Below are 19,096 nucleotides of genomic sequence, written 5' to 3' on the forward strand. Positions count from 1 at the left end.
ATAAACTACTTAATATATGCATTTCAAGGCATAAAATGGAAGAAATATGCCTTAAAAACTAAAAAAAACTCAAAATATGCATTTATATGCAAAATAAAATGTCATGAGTTTTGTGAAAGTATGAAACATAGACTTATTGTTTCGTACTCTACTATTTTGTGACTACGCAAAAACAATATGTAAATACAAAGTCTTCTGCCCTATTAATTAGATACAATGTATGACAGGAGTACAGGATATCCCGTATTTATAAATCAATAAGATAAAGATGAAAATTAAATAACCATTTGTTTTGAAATTATGCCTAGTTATATACTAATACAAGATACAACGGCATAAATTCACTTTATAGCTACCCAGCACCTTTTTAATTTTTTTTTTTTTGAAATATATGTACTTCGACGAGTTAAGAACGATAGTGCAAAAAAAAATTTGAGGAAACCATTATTTTGGAAGTTATAGACATAAAAAATTTTCGATTTTACGTTTATATATACGTATGCCCCATGCACGCAAAACTGTTTTAATGCCGTGCGAAGTAATTTGAGTTTGGCGAGCTGGTAGTTACCCTGTGACCAACTTGAAGTGGTGTTGCACAGCAAGTCAGGGGATATATAAAGTCGATAAATATATACAGCTTATGGGGGGAACTATCCTCCATATCCCCCCCCCCATAATTACGTGCCTGCAACATACAGATACAAACAACTAGGCAGAACTGATTAAACTTATTATTTGAGTCTCCACGGACTGTGACAATAGTAGGTAGGTACAAGGTACTAGCATTGATTAAATATACATATATATTTAATCAATGGTACTAGGTCATAGGCGTAACTAGGGTTTAATAGTTACAGGGGCTTAAGTCCTAAACAACTAACGTTCAAAATAACTTTGGGGGCCCCACACCCCCACCACAGTAAGCGTAACTGTCCTCTAAAATCAAAATTAAAAATAAACAATAAAGTGAAAATATTAACTCATCATTAAAACCAAAATGCAAATATAAGTACAATATATATAGCGGGATAAATACACAGATGGAGGAGCTAAGCCCCCCCCCCTAGTTACGCCGATGTACTACGTACCATACCGTACGCAGGTTTCGATTACATCGTAATTCGTAATCCAGCCGTCATCATAAATTGTAAATTGTAATTATTATTTTTCGTTACCTAATAACTGCTATAATTTCGGGAAAGTCAGTAGATAGTTTCTATACTGGCTATACGGTATAAAAACATTGTTATAAATAAATTATATTTTATTGAACGCCATTAGGTGTGGTTATCGTGACGAGTAGGTATTGTGCATTAAATAAATAGGTACATTTTGTTGAAAGTTGTATTTGTCAGGGGGGTGCGAAAGAATTTTCAGGGGGGATACATTCGCCCGAGTTACTTACCTAGTTACCTATCAAACAATTTAGAAACCAATTAAATTTTGAATGAATGAAAGCAACTTCTATTTTCAAAACTACAGCTTAGTATAGGTAGGTACTAGGTATATTGGATAAATTTCTTCTTCGCCAGGCACACATGACACATTAGTAACTATCGTTATAATCCAATAGGTAATAAATACTACTCGTGAAACTGTATGTAATATTTTTGTTTGTTTTTTAACATTGATCGATATGTCTCACTATAATATGAACTGCTATAGTGCTAATGAGCAGCATGCATAAGTCAATTTTGCGGTAAATATAAGTTGTATGGTTTCTTTTATTTTTATAAAGAAATTGGTTAGTAAAAAACATGAGAGATATTCTTAGTGACACATTCATCAGAGAACGCCCAAATATGATTTAGTTGGTTCCTTTTGGGAGGTAGGTAAATATTGAAAATTCTCTTTAAAATTCAATGGATCAGGGCACAAATCATGTTTTTCACAATCTTCCATAATAACTCGAAAAAGCACTTTTAGTAGTCTTTTACAAAGTGCAAATTACTAATCGGTAAATACTTAATGGTGCGTCGTAGGTTAAGTATTGATCACGTTTATTTCACTCTATTTCTTTATTTATTTCAACCTAACCTTTTGAGGATGATGTCAGAAATTAGATATTTGAATGAGTCAAATTTTGATGTGTAGAGTCCTAGGGAGCATAGATTAGGAATGTACTAATTTGGGGTAGTGTAGGAGTTGTACTAATTGTAGACAAATGAAGGAGAATAGGTTAAGATATTATGAGGAGAGGTGACTCTGAGGCAGTGATAGTGGCTGTAGGTACAAATGTGGAAGCAAAGAGGAAGGGTAAACCAAAGAAGAAATGGATGAGATAGATTCAAGCAAATAGCTGGTGTGAATGAGGTAGAGCTTTATAAAGATATAGGACACGGGTGGCCTACCTCATATAAACATAAAATTGGGAACAAAGGATGAAGAAAAAGAGGATAAAATCGAAATATACATCACTATAAAAAAAATATGCATTGATATGAACATGTCAAATTATTTATTAGAAAATCAATATTTAAGGTGTTAAAAATTCAAAAAAAATATAATACTAATCACAGTCATTGTCATCAGTTTGTTGATAATTTCTTCTTTTTAAACATTTTGTTTTAGTGGCTGAATTATTTACTTCATTATTTAAACCATTATTCACTACGGAATCTAAAAAAAATTTGGTAATTTAAAAATAAAGTAATAAAATATTTAAAATATTTTATAACATTTACCCTGTGATTGATGAACATCTTTATAAGATTCTTCTGTAGATGTGTTTGACATTGTTATGCTTGAGCAATTATCCAAAAATGAATTGTCATTTATATTTGAACATGTGCTATCATTTTTTGGTTCGGGTAGCACAAATGGAGACATTGGTAATTTTTCTGAAGTCTTATCTATTAATTCATCTTCATTATTTGAACACACGGTAGAGTTTACAAATGATGAAAATGTAGAATCCATTTCTGGTTCATTTTCAGTTAAGTTAGAACGAGACCACTGCCCTAATAATAAAGCAAGAGGGTCGTCTATACTTAGTTTGTCACAAAAAGTAGTTGTCTGAGGATTTGTTTTAGATCTATAATTTTCAAGAGTAATAAAATTGTTTGGGATTCTCAAGTCATGAGAGAACATGTTAAGAACAGCAGTCTTTTCCTCTTCAGTTGGAGTAAAATCATATCTAAATATAAATTAATCATTTATTGTAAATACAATTGCAGAAATATTGATAGAAAGTTTCATGCAATTTAATAGTTTATATAAAAACCTTTCTGAAGCAGAAGGTCCTGGTAAATAATACATGTTACTGTTGATATTTAGTAAATGATTGGTAAGGCGCAAAATTGAAAGCCATTCCAGGTCATACATTAAATTAATTGATTTAGAATCATCATGAGGAACATCTAAAATCTGTAAGAACCTTTTTTTTGGTAAACACTTGTCAAGGGACAAGAATTTAGTACATCTTTTCTCCATTTCTTCCTGTTAATGCATCAATTAGATAATATTAAGTAACTGTAAACATTAATAAACAATCATGCATCTAATGAATTTACTGAATCAAATCCTATCTATTTTCAATCATTAAATATACACATTTATTGATTTCCACTAAAGTTTATCCCTATCATTAAAACATATCATTATTTCAAAGTAATGTGAGTTTATTACATACACATAGGCGTGCGCACTCAGCCTCGGCAAAATTGTTTAGGGGCATGGTGAAATGTGAGTTACATTTTATTATAATGCTATATTGTAATAATATGCATGTGCTTTGTAATCAAGGAAATTTTATTGAAAGTGCAATAAAATTAGAAAATATTTGCTGTACCATTAAACTAATTTTATTCATCTAACAAAAACATTGTATATTTTCAATCCCTCCAGGCTTGACCAGAAATTGAAGTCTGTATACGCCTAAGCACATGCAACACATTTTTAGAGGGATAGCATAAAATTATTATCACTAGAAATATAGTTACATTATCATCTGATGCATGGTTTACTATAGCGGCAAATTTACAATGAAGATGAGCAGCAAACCAATATTTTGGTTTTAATTGATCCAATAATTCTCGTGTAGGTTTACTACCCAATTTGCCTTCATTAATGTCTGTTCTAAAAACATGAATGTAAATGTAAATTTATGTTGGTTTTTTTTAATTGGGATAAAAATATTTTTTATTAAACTTTGTGATTACTCAAAAAAAGGTTTGTATTTAAGTAATTGTTTTAAATTTCCATGATTTTCTATTCCTTGAGGCCAATCATGTGATAACATTATGTCAATTGGTTGTTTCAGCTAAAAAGATACATAAAAGTATTTGTTTCAAATATTTTGAAGCATGTATAATTTTCAATTAAATAAAGAGTTGTTTATATTTACTTGTTTCATTCGAAATACTTCCAGTTGTCGAATATGATAAATACTTCTTTTTGTTTGTTCAGTGTATGGTTGTTTTTCAAATCTACCTCGCATATAATCATTCGATTTGTAAATACCAGATAATCCTCCAATTCTAATACCACCAACATTAATTACACCGGCCAAACCCATATAGTATATATTGGGTGCTGCCCAGCCACCATAGCTTAACTCTTGTAAATGGTTTGAAGCTTCATGGTTTCCACCAATAAATATAGTTAAGACTGGTGCCACTAATTCTCCAGTATAATATCTATAAGATATTTAAATCTTTTATTTTGAAAACAAAATAATTTAATCTCAATACTAACTTGTGAAAAGTGCACATCAGTCTATATTTAGGTGGAACTGCCATTGCTGAAAGATCATCAATATTTCGTGTTGCTTGAAAATCGCCACAGCATATTAGCAAATCTACTTTTATGTTGTCACGATTTTCAATCAAGGCAATTGTACTATAGATTTGCTGAAGCTCGCCATGAGCACATCCTTCAATGGCAATTTTCATTATACTTATATAATATTTTCTATAGTTAGACAAATTATTTAGATACATTTAAATTACATAATACTTATAATATAAATAGACTAACTCACTTCTAACACTTAAAACTTGATAGGTGCATGCAGTAAAAACAAATTTACCATGTACTCGGAGTAAGTTTCTAAAACTCTGACACCTAGAAATTTTTAAAGGTATTACCTATTTAAATACAACTATATTTTTAGATCATGTACTAGTATTATTATAGTACCTAGTATAGAGAATATTATTTTACTTTTACAGTTTTACTACAAAATATTTAAAATTATTATTTTTATTTAAAATTGCATTTCATAACAAACATTAAACAACATGGTAAATGATACAGTGATAATTCATATCAATGATAGCCGGACAGTGTGAAATATTTATTTTGATTTGTGGTCTATGGTAAAAAGTTACTACCTTTTGTTCCACAAATTTTTTTTTAAGTCAACTTATTCCAATGATATTAATTAATGATAAGGAATAAAAAAATACTGATGATAACTGATAAGAAAAAGTGTAAATTGTTGTCAGTGGACCAGCGTTGAGTCGCGTGAAAATTTCTTAGCTAATAATTGCTACTCTAAAGTTTACAAATTGTTAATAAGTAAGACTAACAAGGAATCAAGGTTGGTTAATCGTTATGATTCGGTAATTTATACATAAAACGGTTTTTTTAATATTTTAAAATTTTTATATTTCAGAATGAATTTTTTTAGCAATTTATTCAAAAGAGCTTCCATAATAAACATAGCTCCTCAAATTTTTTCAGTGTTACATACACCACCAGTTAATGGCTTAACTATAGTCCCTTCTAGAGGATTCAAAGTTTTTGGAAAAGTAAGAAAGCGTTGCAAAGATTGTTACTTTGTTACCCGGGATCAACGATTATACAATTTATGCAAAACTTTCCAAAAACATAAGCAAATGAGCATCAGACACACAGACAAGGCATACTATATTCTCACTGGTGTTCAGCAAAAAAAACAAAGGGAATGGTGACGGAATTGACCATAACATAATACACTTAGTTAAAAAAATTCAACTTTTTTACATATTTGGATAATAACATGTATTAACTAAATTGGTGTTCTTTAAAGTTAATAGTTATTTGTTATATAGACTGAAATGTAGGTGAATATATAAAAAATATAATATTTATTTTATTATATAAATTGTTTTATGTTCATATTATTGCCTGTATTGAGTGTTTAATATTTTTTTTTCTATATAATTACAAAAATATTTAAAATTATTCTCAATATTTTAACATTCTTTTTGGAAGAAATACCACTAAAACAGATTGATTTTATTACTAGTTCTAAATTTTGATGTATTATATTTGATTTGTAAAATACAAAATGCCTATCAATAAAAAAATAACATTTGGTCTCCCTCAACTGCTACACCAATAAAATATAAAAATAACAAAATGTCAACAAATTAATAATAGTTTAACCTATGTTTTAGAGTTTGAAGTAAATTCTAAGTACTTCTAAAAAATCCTAAACGACTTGTTTAATTATTGTCAAAAGCTATCCATTGTGTCAATTTAACTTACTGCCAACTAACAGAATAATAGTTAATGACAAATGATCAAAGTCATAATTTAAATTTCTGTTTGATTTAAAAGGTGTTGATTCAATAGATAAACAACATGTGCATTTTTTATTTGTATTTTATCATAATATTATATATTATATCAGATCTAAGAGGACTCTACACTGATGTTTGGTTGTTCGTTTACAAGTCCATAACATGTTAAATTTAATGCTCCGTAGATTACGTTTAGTTCCTTTAGTTTAAAAATTAGAGTGAATTGACCTCTCATAAAATTTAAATTAAATTTATTATCTAGGGTATTTAGTAGTTTTCTTATTATATTTTAATTTAAAACTCAGTTATGAGTATTAAGATGTACAAACAATTTACAATTTTTCATAACTTTAAAAGCTTTAAAATTAAAATATAAAAAGCCCACGAGTGTACTCAGTGTATGGTCCTTTTAAAACAGCAATTTGCAGTTACAATATTTTTGTAAGCATTTATTTTAGAGGAGGCCTCTATGAAAAAACTAGATAACCATTTATATTTTCTTAATATTATTCATAGATTTGACATAGTTAATCTGTAAATATAAGTTGAGATGTAAGTATTTAGTCTTAGCTTTTAATCCATTTAAGAACAGTAAAATATTCTAAATATACCAAAATTTATTTTTACATGATAGGTAATAAAAAACCAGTTGAAAATATAAAACTGTAGTCAAAAGTTAGAAATCTTAAAACTCTCCAACTCGGCAGGCCTATCCATTCTATCTGGCACTAGGGGTCTCCAAAATCCTAATGATCAATTTTCGTTTACGAATTTTATATGGCCGCAAATGCTATTTGACATGGGGTCAGTAAGTTGGTAGTTTCATATACCTATTATATTATATTCAAATTCAAATATATATTATATTTCATATATTCTGTGGTTTTACTCTACTCGATTCTTCCCTTCTTCCCCAACAATAAAGATTAGATTATCTATTCGATGGGTAATACATGGTCATACTGTATTTTATCAATGGTCGATTGTGTTTGACACACTGAATATGTTACGATAATTTGTTGTTTTTGAGGTTATTGTTCATAAGCTTTGATATTGTTCTTTAGAATTAGAAGTAGGAATTTTTTTATATAATTTATAGTTTATACTAGGTTTATGCTCTTATACTTACTACTTCATACTTGATAGTCTATTTGTGAATATTATAGCTATTTTACAAATTTTTTTCTTTGAATATATTTAGCTAAAATAAAATTGTTAATGTATTTATGTTCGATAAATTAATATTAATTTATACTTAGTTGTTTCCAAACAAACAAAATGCCTCCTAAGCCAAAAGCTCAGGGAACTAGTAAAAAAGCCGATGCTAAGAAAAAAGAAAGAGTTATTGAAGTAAGATGTTCAATTTTTTATTCACCTCTATCAACAATTTTAAAAATCCATTGTATATATTTAAAGTTTTATCAATTACTTACTTATATGGTTATAGGATAAAACTTTTGGCCTAAAAAATAAAAAAGGAGCCAAACAACAAAGATTCATTCAACAAGTTGAGAAACAAGTTAAATCTGGTGGATTAGTGCGTAAAGTAGATGACAAGAAAAAAGACGATAAAACTAAAGATGAATTAGGATTGATATTTAAACCAGTTCAAAAAGTTGAAAAAGGTAAAACTTCAGGTTTACTTTAAAGTTTTAAACATAACTGTAAGTCCTAAAAAATCTGTAACTTTTTACTTACTGAATATAGTTTTTTACAGTTTAACTTGTTATTATAAATATGTAGGTATTTTAAATATCTTACAAATTTTAATTCGTACATTATTATTCAGTACAATTTAGCATTAATAATTCAAATATCAATTAATAATTTATTTTTAAAATTTCAAAAACTAAATGGGTGTAATAGCATGTATGTGGACGTATCATATTTAATTCAATATAAAACAAGAATCAGTTCGTCCAAATCTGCTTTTTTATTAATGTGAGAAAATATGATGTATTATTTATAATCTTACTAACAATTTTATTATATATAACAATTGAATTAGGTGCCGATCCAAAATCCATCTTATGTGCATTTTTCAAACAAGGTCAGTGTGCTAAAGGGTCAAAGTGTAAATTTTCTCACGATTTGGCTACTGAAAAGAAAGCTGAAAAAAGAAGTATGTATGTGGATCTACGAGATGGTGAAGAAAATGATACTATGGAAAACTGGGATGAAGACAAGCTCAAAGAAGTAGTAGACAAAAAACATGGAGAAACTGATAAAAAGCATCCATCAACTGATATTGTTAGTAACACTTTAATATTTTATAAATCTACATTTTGATGCATTATTTCTATTTTAGATTTGCATGTATTTTTTGGAAGCTGTTGAAAAAAGTAAATATGGATGGTTCTGGTCATGTCCAAATGGTACTTCTTGTTTTTATAGACATGCATTACCTCCAGGATTTGTTCTTAAAAAGGTTGGTTTTTAGTTTAACTGTACAATTTAGAATAGTATTTTTAATTAAATGGTAAGGTATCTAAATATTATTTATAAATTAATATCACAAATATATTTAGGACAAGAAAAAGGATGACAAAAAGGATGAAATTCAATTAGAAGATTTAATAGAAAGAGAAAGAGCTGCATTAAATTCTGTTAAATTTACTAGAGTGACCTTAGAAAGCTTTTTAGCTTGGAAAAAACGTAAAGTTAGGGAAAAGAAAGATGCAATTATTAAAGATGAAGAAAAGAAACGAACAGACTATAAAGCTGGAAGACAAATTGGGGTTTGTAATTTTTATTTTTTTGTGATCAAATGTATAATTTATGATTCCTTAGCTTTCTGGTCGTGAAATGTTCTCATTTAATCCTGAGATGGCGATTGGTGACTCAATGGATGACGGAGAAGAAGCATTTGATGCTTATATACGTGATGAAGATGAAGAAGTAGATGGAAATGTTAAAGTAAGTTGTAAATTAAATATTGTACAAACCATTAAAAAAACATACTAAAATATTTTTAGTACTTTAATAACCTAATTCAGAGAAATAAGAGTAATATATCTATTATAATGTACAATCTATAAAATAGATAAATATACAATAATTCAGTTTGTCAATTCATAAATATAGTTTTGTACTTATTTTTACTGAATTGATTTAACTTGGTATTATTACATTTTAGATATAATTAATATAATTTCGTGAAACATACTTTTTTCTTATTGCCCGACTCTAGACAATTATATTTTATTTACCATAAAACAATTTTCAAAATATAGTCAATAATATCAATTTATTGTATACTATTAGTAGTATACAATAAATATTTCATTCTCACACATAAGTAAATAAACACAAAAATAAATATGACAATTCCCCAATGTACCTTTAACTGTAATTTATTGATAATTGCCACATTTTACTTGATTAATGATGTGTTTTTTATAGTAAAAATTAAATGCTAGTATATTCTGATAAAAAAATGTTATCGATATTTTAAAATAAGTTAGAAATGTTTTTTTTATAGATACTGGCATAGGTACACTTGAAACTTAACAAACATTATAACAACAAGCAGAAAATATAGCAGTATAATTCTAATATAGAAAAATTAAATTTCTAATATCATAGAAAGTACTTATCCTTTTCCCTAAATAGTGCAGACATTCTAGACTTGCCTGCCTGTAAGATATAAGAAAGTATAGAATTTTTTATATTAAAGACTGTTGATGTACTTTGTGGCGACGCATTATCAATTTTTTTATGGTATTTCACACATAAAAGATTTTAACCTTGAAAATTAATTAATTATAAAACCCACGAAATGAGTATGTTTGGAACATTTATAAGTACACTTAAATATATTATTAACTATTCTCTTTAATAATATGTAATTTATAATTTTTATAGGTTAGAGAAATTAAATTAGAAACATTAGAATTGGAAGCAAGTGAAGTAGATGATACTGGTACCCGGTTACCCGAAGGTCGATTTAATGATTCTGATGTTGCTACGATACCAATCAATGAAAACCTTTTTGTGGATGAAGATCTGGATGATCTGGATGATGACTTAGATGAATTGAATATAGATGATGATGATGATTCTACAAATTAGATTAAAAAAAAAAAAACATCGCTTCAACAAATAATTATTTTTAATAATAACCTTCAAATGCTTCCTTTTGTTATTAAATATAATAATACAAAAAAGTATACATGTTTATGACCTTAAATTTTCTACAGTTTCACAAATTTTAAATGCCGATTCTATACAACCATTGAATGTTGACTGGGTGAAACCATCTCCACCAGCTAAAATTGGAATGGATTCATTTAGTAAAACACACCCAGGACTGTTGTTATAAGGAGTTGTGACTTGTGAATATAACCATTTATGAACATTGCATGATGCAGGTAATGGCCAGTCTGGAAATAATTTGTTTACTTTATCATTTAACATTTGAAACATACTTTCTGTGGTTTCCTTTATATGTTTTTGTCCAAATTCCTTGGTTGTATGGAAAATAACACAGTCTGGTGAATTATATTGTTCTCGTTTTCTATTATCTATAGAAACATATCTGAATGTTTCATCATCCATAAATTTTACATCCCACTCTGTTTTTAGTACAGGTTTTTCATAAAACATATTATAAGTAAAACGAGTACTGTAGTTAACTTTTTCAAGTTCATTCCGAACCGTTTGAGACATTGGACAATTCATTTGAAGAATTTGTGGTACTGGTGCTGTTATAACTATTAAATCAAATGTCTCTTCGTTTCCACAAATACATGTCACTTTACCTGTAGGTGTGATTGCACAAACTCTTTTTTCAAATTTGGTGCAGTCTATATTAGCATAATCCAAAAAATATTTTACTAATGAGTTAGCACCGTTTGGTGCAATAAAGTGCTGCTTGTGGTCTGATTCTGCTATCCCTTCGATTTTGCAATTCATAGGTGTCAATGTTTTTGTGGAAATTAGTGGTTCGTATATATCAGAGTATTTTGATAATGTTGATGCATCAGTGGTAATGAATTGAGCACCAAGGTCGACAAATGTACCGTTGGGACCTCGACGGACTGAAGTGCGGCCACCTGGGCCTCTGGCTTTGTCCCATAGTGTCAAATGAATATTTGGTATACGGGTACGTAACAAGTAGGCTGTTATTGTAGAGGTTAGACCACAGCCAATTAAGAGTACTTTCATTATGTAAAATATATATATCTAATATGTATATAAAAAAAAGAAACTATAATGTACCTTATAAAGTAATAACTCTAGGTTCTAGTTGGAAACGTATCGAGTGACAATACTAACTAGAAAATAATAATATATAATGTAGTAATGTAGACGTGTAGTAATATATTATTATGCATTCACATTATTCATAATATTTTATGCATTATCAGTGTAAAGGTTCATTGTGTGATAACATTCAAAATTCATTTGTTTGTGAGGGGGGGCGAGGTCAGCTGATAGGTTCTAATGTTCTATGATAGTATGTCATTATTATTTTTCATTCATGTATGAGAGAATGTGTTGAATGCGATTGTCGAAGGGTACTAAGTAGTCACTAGATTGCACAATTAATGCATTATGAGTAAATGAGTTATAAATATAATTATAGACTATAGTACTATACTACTATATAAGTAAATTGACTGTAAATACTTATTGTACTTCTATACAAATAATTATATAAATATTAAATACAGGTACTGGCATCTGGTGTACTACTATAAACTGTTATTCTAGTATAACACTATCTGTCTTTCCCTATTGACAAATAAATTAGAATAACAGCTTTTATATATAGCTTTTTGCTTTTACTGAACTATTACTTATTAGCAGCATTGATTTGTATTTAATCAATGTTAGCAGTAATAAATATTAACTATTGGTCTATGCTATTAGGTAACATTCATTATATTATATATATAGATATTTTTGAATATAAATGTATTGATGCATGTACAATGATGTATGTTTTATTTTGTGTCTGTATAGTCTGTACAATATGTTTTCGATGTATTCGGGATAATTCTTCAATTTTTCAACTTCAGTATTTCTTTTTTTCTGATGGAAAACTGGAAAAGGGATATCTAGTTGGTGTATTTGAGAGGTCTAAATAGATAATTTACGGTATTTTTCAAAAAAGCTGGGAACACAAACAATGAAAGGAACAGGAAATTTTACGCAAAATCTGCATTTAAGTTTTAACTAAATTAATTTTTTTTTTTTTTGATGTAACAAAAAGAATATCACCGCAGTGGCGCAGTATATAGATACACAATTTTCATCAAAGCTTACATTTTGTATAAAATGTCTTAATTTTCTGTAGACAAAATCATGAATGATGACGGATTATCTCGTGTTTGTGAAGATCTATTTTTATTTTTAATTTTGGCCAACTTCGAAAATGCTCTTTCCACACTACAATTAGGTACAGCCGTACAGGAATGGCTTACCATTAATAAGATAAACCTATTCTTAGAGCAATAAGAATGTTAGGGAAAATATTAATAGTATTCAACTCAAGTATCCATTCAAACATCTTGAGTAGGTATATCGATTCCATCAAATTTTGATACCATGTGTCTAGACTTATCATTGCTGTAGCTGTGAACATGGTGGGCGGGTGACGGGTCTCTACGTCAGTCAATTCAAAACAAAAAAAAGGATATCTGGTAGGTACTATTAAAATTAGAGATTACCACTCAATGTAGCTTTAAGCCTAGAATACTATAGGCCCTTTACGTACATGAGCTCTTGTGGTCGTGCCCCCCCCCCTGAATCAATATATATATTTATATATTTTATAACTTAAACTAGTATAGGTAGAACAAATTATACTTTGAAAGTGTGGAATAATAAATGTACTACACTGTCTATGTCCATGAGCGCCCATAGGTAACATTTTAGGGGGGGTCAAAATAAAAAATGTCGGTAATAAGGTAACATTGTGGTAATATTTATTGAGCTACAAGTTTATAATATTTTTTCCAGGGGATGGGGGGAAGTGCCCTGTGCTACCCCCCCCCCCCAAATGGGCGCCCATGTCTATGTCTACACTAGTCCGTTGATCAACCATCCAAGTACTTGATTTTTTATTGAAGCTCTGTAGAGGAATAACTCTACATGTGCATCTATATTAAAAATTGTTAATTATAAAACAGGAGCTTTCCGCAAAATTTTGGGTTATTATGTTTAAAAAGTTATGCGAGTTTTTCAAACGAGATATTTTTGAATTTTTAAAGTTCTGTGTGCTATCTTCCACAAAAAAAAAATATTAGTTAGGTTTTTTGATTTTCATTATTTAATTTTGTATCTATGTTAGTGAATTTTGTATTAGTATTATTATGACGTTCGAATTTGAATTATATAAATATATGTAAATTAATTAAATCATATTGTGGGTGAAACGTCCAATGAATCGGTGGGGAAGGTCGTAGACTCACGCCATAAACACTCTTTTTGTTTTAAAAATCATGAGTATGTCGTATTTGCAGATATACAGTATACTAAACTATACTGAGTACAGGTACCTACTGTGTGTCTGCATATATTTTCGAGGCTCATTAGTTTTTGAACAAATATCTATTGTATTTGCAGTACCTAGGTGATTTGTGTCTTTATTGAAAACCAATAAAAAGTATACTATATTAGTTGATTTGATACTATAATTATTTATACTGACATTTTTTTTTTGAAACAAATAAAAATTATAAAAATTGTTTTGTTATCAAACTCCTCCCTCGAACCTTATTATACCAAGGTCGTAGTCTAGAACTTAATGTAGGTAAGGACATATAGATCTGTCTTGTTTTTAGCACCCTAGTACTATCTAATATCTATTACCCTACAATTTTTCATTGAAATTGTTAAAATAAGGGTTAAAATTGTGTTCTACCCAGTGGCGGCATAAACCTTTTTCCTATGAAGCAACTACCTCAAATAAGTAGGTACACACCCACACACAAATTTTTTCACACATTTTAAACTTAGATCATACGTAATATGTAACTATGCGAGTATAAATTAAAGGCTAGTCTAGCCATCTAGGTCTTGGAGACTTGAGTCATTGGGATACCCACTACCCACCCCCATTTTTGCATGAGGCAGTTGCTTCATAAAATAGCTATTCACGCTGCCACTGGGTATACCCTTAATACATTTGATGGGAATACCACTGAATATAAGGAAGGATAATCGAATATGATGTGTAAGTCTAAATTGAATGTGCCTAAGATTTGTGGAAAGTATTATATAAGTGTAAAGTGAGTGCTTTTGTTAAAATTCAGAACTTGGTAGATTAAAAATTTTGAATTTTATGTACCTATGTTAGATTACTTATAATGGTAGGTACCTTAAATTTGTATGCCCTATTGTAAGCACAAATTAGCTTTAATAAAAACATGTACAGGATTAGCTACCTTTTAGACTAATGAACTGGTATAAACTGAATTTTTATTCCATAAAAAGTACCTAGTCCCTAGATACTTAAGAGACTTTTTTCTGGAGTTATGTTAACTATTATACCTAATTATATTTTTGGATGTTTTGGTATAATGATATAGCCCTCCAAATTCTAATAGTTGGTACCTATTGAGTACATAGCAAAAAATCTGGGGAAATATGAACTGTATGAATCTTTAATTTTTTAACTACCTATGTGTATTCAATGTCCATGCCCCATGGGTTATGTTATATATTAATTTTCCTAAACTGAAGATTGGTTTAAAATCTAAATAATAAAAACAATTTTTATGCATATATATCTACGTAACTATGTTTTATTCATAGATATAACTACCTACTCACTTTATATCTTTATTTAATCCATAAAAAAATTTGTATATTAAATTATTTGATCATATAATATATTCATATAGTTGTACTATAGGCTATAATATCCTAGAAAGTACATTATGTATAATATGTTATGGAGGGGTTAAAGGTAAAAATACAAACTTAATTTTAGATTGTTAGTGGTCAGCCCACATCAAACCCACACATGCGTCATTGGCTATTGCAGCATTGCCTCTTATGACTTATTGTATATAAACATAATATATAATATAGACATTAGATGTGTAGGTGGTTATTTTTTTTTTTCAGTTAATCCTGCTGTGTACTTGGAAGTATCTGATTTTGTTAATAACAATTTTGTTAAAAAACCACAGTTTTCTGGTATCACAGTAATTTTATTTTATTTTTAACACACTTTTCATGGACCAAGAAGAAGAAACAACATCTCTAACAACAACATACGATGTTGCAGCTTCCAAGAGGTTAATACACTTACTACTGACATTATAAAAAATTAATAAATTATTTGAATTGTCTGATTTATGTTAGTCACTTGTTGAGCAATGCACATGTGTCAAATGATCATTCTTCTCAGAAGAACCAAAAATCTGTAATTCTCGACACACGTGTGATTAAACATTATGGCCGCAGGATGAAACTAAACTGCAGGCATGGGTATTGTATTTTAATACTTGAAAACGGAAAAGTATCCAGTTCCGATGATGACATAGACAGTCACTGTGTAATGGAATTCACATCAATGTCTCCTGGTCATGTTCGTATTAGAGGAGTTGAAGCCAATTTGTTTTTAGCTATGAATAAAGATGGACTTCTTTATGGAGAAGTAAGAATTTGAGTATTTAATAGTTTTATTTTTAATTTCAAATTTATTTTTAGGCTGATCCGAACAACAATTCAACAATTTTCATTGAACAACCAGAGGGTCCTTACAGTGCATACCTATCTTTAAAATATCAACGAAAAAAATGGTATGTAGCTATAAAAAAAAATGGTAAAATAAAATTAGGTCCAACAACTAAAAGAGGACAACATGCTACACATTTTTTAACAATTGTTGTATAGGTATTATTCATGCTACATTCTTACATTTTATATAATACAATAATAATATTGTCGAATACAATTTATATATAGGCATTTGATGAAATATTAATATATAAATACTATATTATCCAATATATTACTATATCCCTAGTCAAGTGCCAATAATGGGTGGGTTTTTATTTATATTTTTTTTTCTTTCATCACATACACTTATTGTACTAAAAAGTACAGATTGTGAATATCTTAATAAAAAAAAAATATATATATATATGATTTAATTTTTTTTTTGAAATTCATCATTTATTTTTTAGTGAAATCGTATTTTATTTAGCAGTTAGCACACATACTTGTATCACATTATTTTATACATTTATAATATGAAAATAATATTAAACAATAATAGTTATTTATTATGAAGTAGTTGAAGCTTTTCAAAGCCAATACAATACAGGCTAGGCTAGTATATGTTATTACTTATTACTTTAAGTCTTATTAAACTAGTCAGTATCTTTACTTTAAGATTTAAGATTCCTCATTATGTTATTAAAATAAATAAATACAATTTTTATAAAATAGAAAAAATGCATTGGATTATTTTTTCTGTATTTTTGTATTATTTTTTCAAAAGAGAATTAGCAGTTTCCATAGCAATACTTATCCAGTACTGTGCATCCCCCACCGCTTAATTGGTGTCAGCATTATTAAGTGGTTCTTAATGTGCAAATCGCCCATTCACGATACGTAAAATGTAAATACAGATTGTCATCTTTGGGAACAGAGTATTATAGTTATCAGTATATCATGGTAAAATTAGACAATATCAAATATAAGATGTTTAAATTTAAATCTAGACTTCTATAATTTCAGGTAATAACAATTATAATAAATTAACATTAAAAACTAAAGCAATAATCTAAAATGTTGAGTAAACACCTACATTTAAATAATATTAATTAAATACTGATAATGAGATACATACTTTATTTTTAATAGCTTATGCTGTTTGTACATAATGGGAAATCATAAAAAAATAAAATTATTTTCATATCAATATATTGAACATACAATATAAGTATGAATGGAATGTGTTATAACTTAAAATAATTCAAAATAAAACATAAATAAGATAGAAACACTTTATACATTTTTTTTTTTTTGTAAATTATTCTCCTTAAGTAGATATAATGAGAATAAGATAAAAAATTAACTTGTTCAATAAATTATTAGTTTCAACAAACAGAGTCTAGTATAACTGTATTAAAAATTAAAAAAATGTTAACTTAGATTTTATATAGTAAATAGTGACAATAAATTAATAACTTTTAAAATCAGTTTGTTGTATAGATTCAAGGTTAAAGTAGAAAGAGTTCAAATCTATGACGAGAAAGCTTTGTGCGTATTGTATGCATTAAGGTTAAATTAATTTGCATTTTTGTATGGCAGCAAATAAAAATAATAATCTATTTTTCATTTCTTTTTCACTCTTGGTGAAGTAGTCTGGAACACACTAGACGCAGACATCAGATTTTCAATATATTGGCCAAGAACTTGATTTTCAGATCGTAGTTTCAAATTTTCTTCTTTTACACTATCCACACGTTGAGATAAATCTAAAAATTTATTTTATGTTCAATAACCTTAATTATGTACTTATTTTAATTTTAAATAAGATGCAATGTAGTTATATATATATAAAATATGTTCACCATCTAATGTGTTTTGTAGTTCTAAGACTTGTGTAATAAGTCTGGCTTTTTCTTCTAATTCATCAGGACTCATATCACGATCTAAACCTATAAAAACAGCATGCATATAAATACTTAGGCTGATAGTGTAGTATAAATAGTTTTATTTTTTAGCATTAATTGAGTTTTAGACAATCTACTATAAGTTGAATATTTTTAAGCAAAGATTATATATTCAAAATTAAATTCCAGGACACTAATCTGACTGATATCAATTACTCATTTTTAGTATAATGAAGAGAATTATAGATATATAATGATATAGCCGAGTATCCTACTCTACCGTGTCTCAATGATGTATAAAAGTAAATTTACCAATATGTCAATGATTTAAATAATAACATACTTTGTTTGGCTGTAGCCGATATAGTTAAATTAAAATACTGGACTAATGTTTAGGAAACAGTATTTTTCTGGTGAAATACAAACAAATTATAATGTACATAGAACACTCACTGTTTCTGCTTGGACTATTACTACCGTTTGTAAATGATGACTGTAATGAATCCATACTTTGATTGCGTACAATGACATCGGAACATTGAGATATGTCTTGGTCATCATGGATAATGGCTGTGATCATAATTTAAAATTGAAGTAAACGTTAATGCTTGACCGAAGTAGTAACTATTAGCAAATCTACCGTTCGAAACATACCTTGAGGGTCATCGTCTGCCAAAGGGATATTGTCTTCCGGCGACTTGTCTTTGTCTTCTTCCATCGTAGGTACGTATATGCACGTACACGTCTGGTGTCCTTACACTAATGCATCTATTACTCCGGAGGGAAGGGATTAGACTAGAACTTGGAAGTGTAGAACAAATCAAATCAGTAAAATAAACTAAATCACCATAAAATGTACAGTCACAATAAACCTAAACATAATATAGCCAATAAAGGTGAGTAATAGACTATTGGCTATTATTTATTAATATTTACATTTTTGTCGATAATTGCAAATTTCTAGATATCGTGAGATAGCGATAAAATAAATGATATCACGCAGTT

At 28.5% G+C, this 19,096-nt stretch overlaps 5 protein-coding genes across 10 annotated transcripts; 2 read left to right on the forward strand and 3 right to left on the reverse strand.

Moving 5' to 3' along the window:
• Window positions 1-2,441: 2,441 nt before the first annotated feature.
• Window positions 2,442-5,197, reverse strand: LOC111040272 (lariat debranching enzyme). 4 transcript variants are annotated; one of them, XM_022324116.1, is made up of 9 exons: window positions 5,140-5,197; window positions 4,982-5,064; window positions 4,696-4,911; window positions 4,346-4,637; window positions 4,161-4,261; window positions 3,942-4,077; window positions 3,224-3,438; window positions 2,685-3,136; window positions 2,442-2,619 (listed from the first exon to the last, which is right to left on the reverse strand). In XM_022324116.1, the coding sequence occupies exons 3-9, from the start codon at window positions 4,890-4,892 to the stop codon at window positions 2,510-2,512; spliced, it is 1,503 nt and encodes a 500-aa protein (XP_022179808.1). In that variant the 5' UTR covers window positions 4,893-4,911; window positions 4,982-5,064; window positions 5,140-5,197; the 3' UTR covers window positions 2,442-2,509. The 4 variants fall into 4 exon arrangements, with proteins under 4 accessions (XP_022179808.1, XP_022179810.1, XP_022179807.1 ...); XM_022324118.1 differs by having other exon boundaries at window positions 4,978-5,064; XM_022324115.1 differs by having other exon boundaries at window positions 4,982-5,174.
• A 2,362-nt stretch (window positions 5,198-7,559) lies between these two features.
• On the forward strand, window positions 7,560-10,624 carry LOC111040275 (zinc finger CCCH domain-containing protein 15 homolog). Its single transcript, XM_022324120.1, has 7 exons — window positions 7,560-7,859; window positions 7,957-8,134; window positions 8,518-8,759; window positions 8,818-8,937; window positions 9,038-9,247; window positions 9,300-9,425; window positions 10,374-10,624. Exons 1-7 carry the CDS (start codon window positions 7,788-7,790, stop codon window positions 10,578-10,580), a joined length of 1,155 nt encoding a protein of 384 aa, XP_022179812.1. The 5' UTR covers window positions 7,560-7,787; the 3' UTR covers window positions 10,581-10,624.
• A 61-nt stretch (window positions 10,625-10,685) lies between these two features.
• LOC111040260 (renalase-like) lies at window positions 10,686-11,675 on the reverse strand. The gene has a single exon (XM_022324093.1). The coding sequence runs from the start codon at window positions 11,673-11,675 to the stop codon at window positions 10,686-10,688; it is 990 nt and encodes a 329-aa protein (XP_022179785.1).
• On the forward strand, window positions 10,772-17,071 carry LOC111040276 (fibroblast growth factor 1-like). Of its 3 annotated transcripts, none has more exons than XM_022324121.1 (4): window positions 10,772-10,879; window positions 15,588-15,760; window positions 15,828-16,122; window positions 16,176-17,071. In XM_022324121.1, the coding sequence occupies exons 2-4, from the start codon at window positions 15,699-15,701 to the stop codon at window positions 16,359-16,361; spliced, it is 543 nt and encodes a 180-aa protein (XP_022179813.1). In that variant the 5' UTR covers window positions 10,772-10,879; window positions 15,588-15,698; the 3' UTR covers window positions 16,362-17,071. The 3 variants fall into 3 exon arrangements, with proteins under 3 accessions (XP_022179813.1, XP_022179815.1, XP_022179814.1); XM_022324123.1 differs by lacking the exon at window positions 10,772-10,879 and adding an exon at window positions 14,157-14,746; XM_022324122.1 differs by lacking the exon at window positions 10,772-10,879 and adding an exon at window positions 14,157-14,691.
• LOC111040279 (short coiled-coil protein A) lies at window positions 16,997-19,083 on the reverse strand. The gene is made up of 4 exons (XM_022324125.1): window positions 18,746-19,083; window positions 18,545-18,661; window positions 18,050-18,136; window positions 16,997-17,953 (listed from the first exon to the last, which is right to left on the reverse strand). Exons 1-4 carry the CDS (start codon window positions 18,807-18,809, stop codon window positions 17,811-17,813), a joined length of 411 nt encoding a protein of 136 aa, XP_022179817.1. The 5' UTR covers window positions 18,810-19,083; the 3' UTR covers window positions 16,997-17,810.
• Between the last annotated feature and the right edge of the window lie 13 nt (window positions 19,084-19,096).

Source organism: Myzus persicae, unplaced genomic scaffold (genome assembly GCF_001856785.1).
Source record: "Myzus persicae strain clone G006 unplaced genomic scaffold, MPER_G0061.0, whole genome shotgun sequence".
NCBI classification, from domain to species: Eukaryota; Metazoa; Arthropoda; class Insecta; order Hemiptera; family Aphididae; genus Myzus; species Myzus persicae.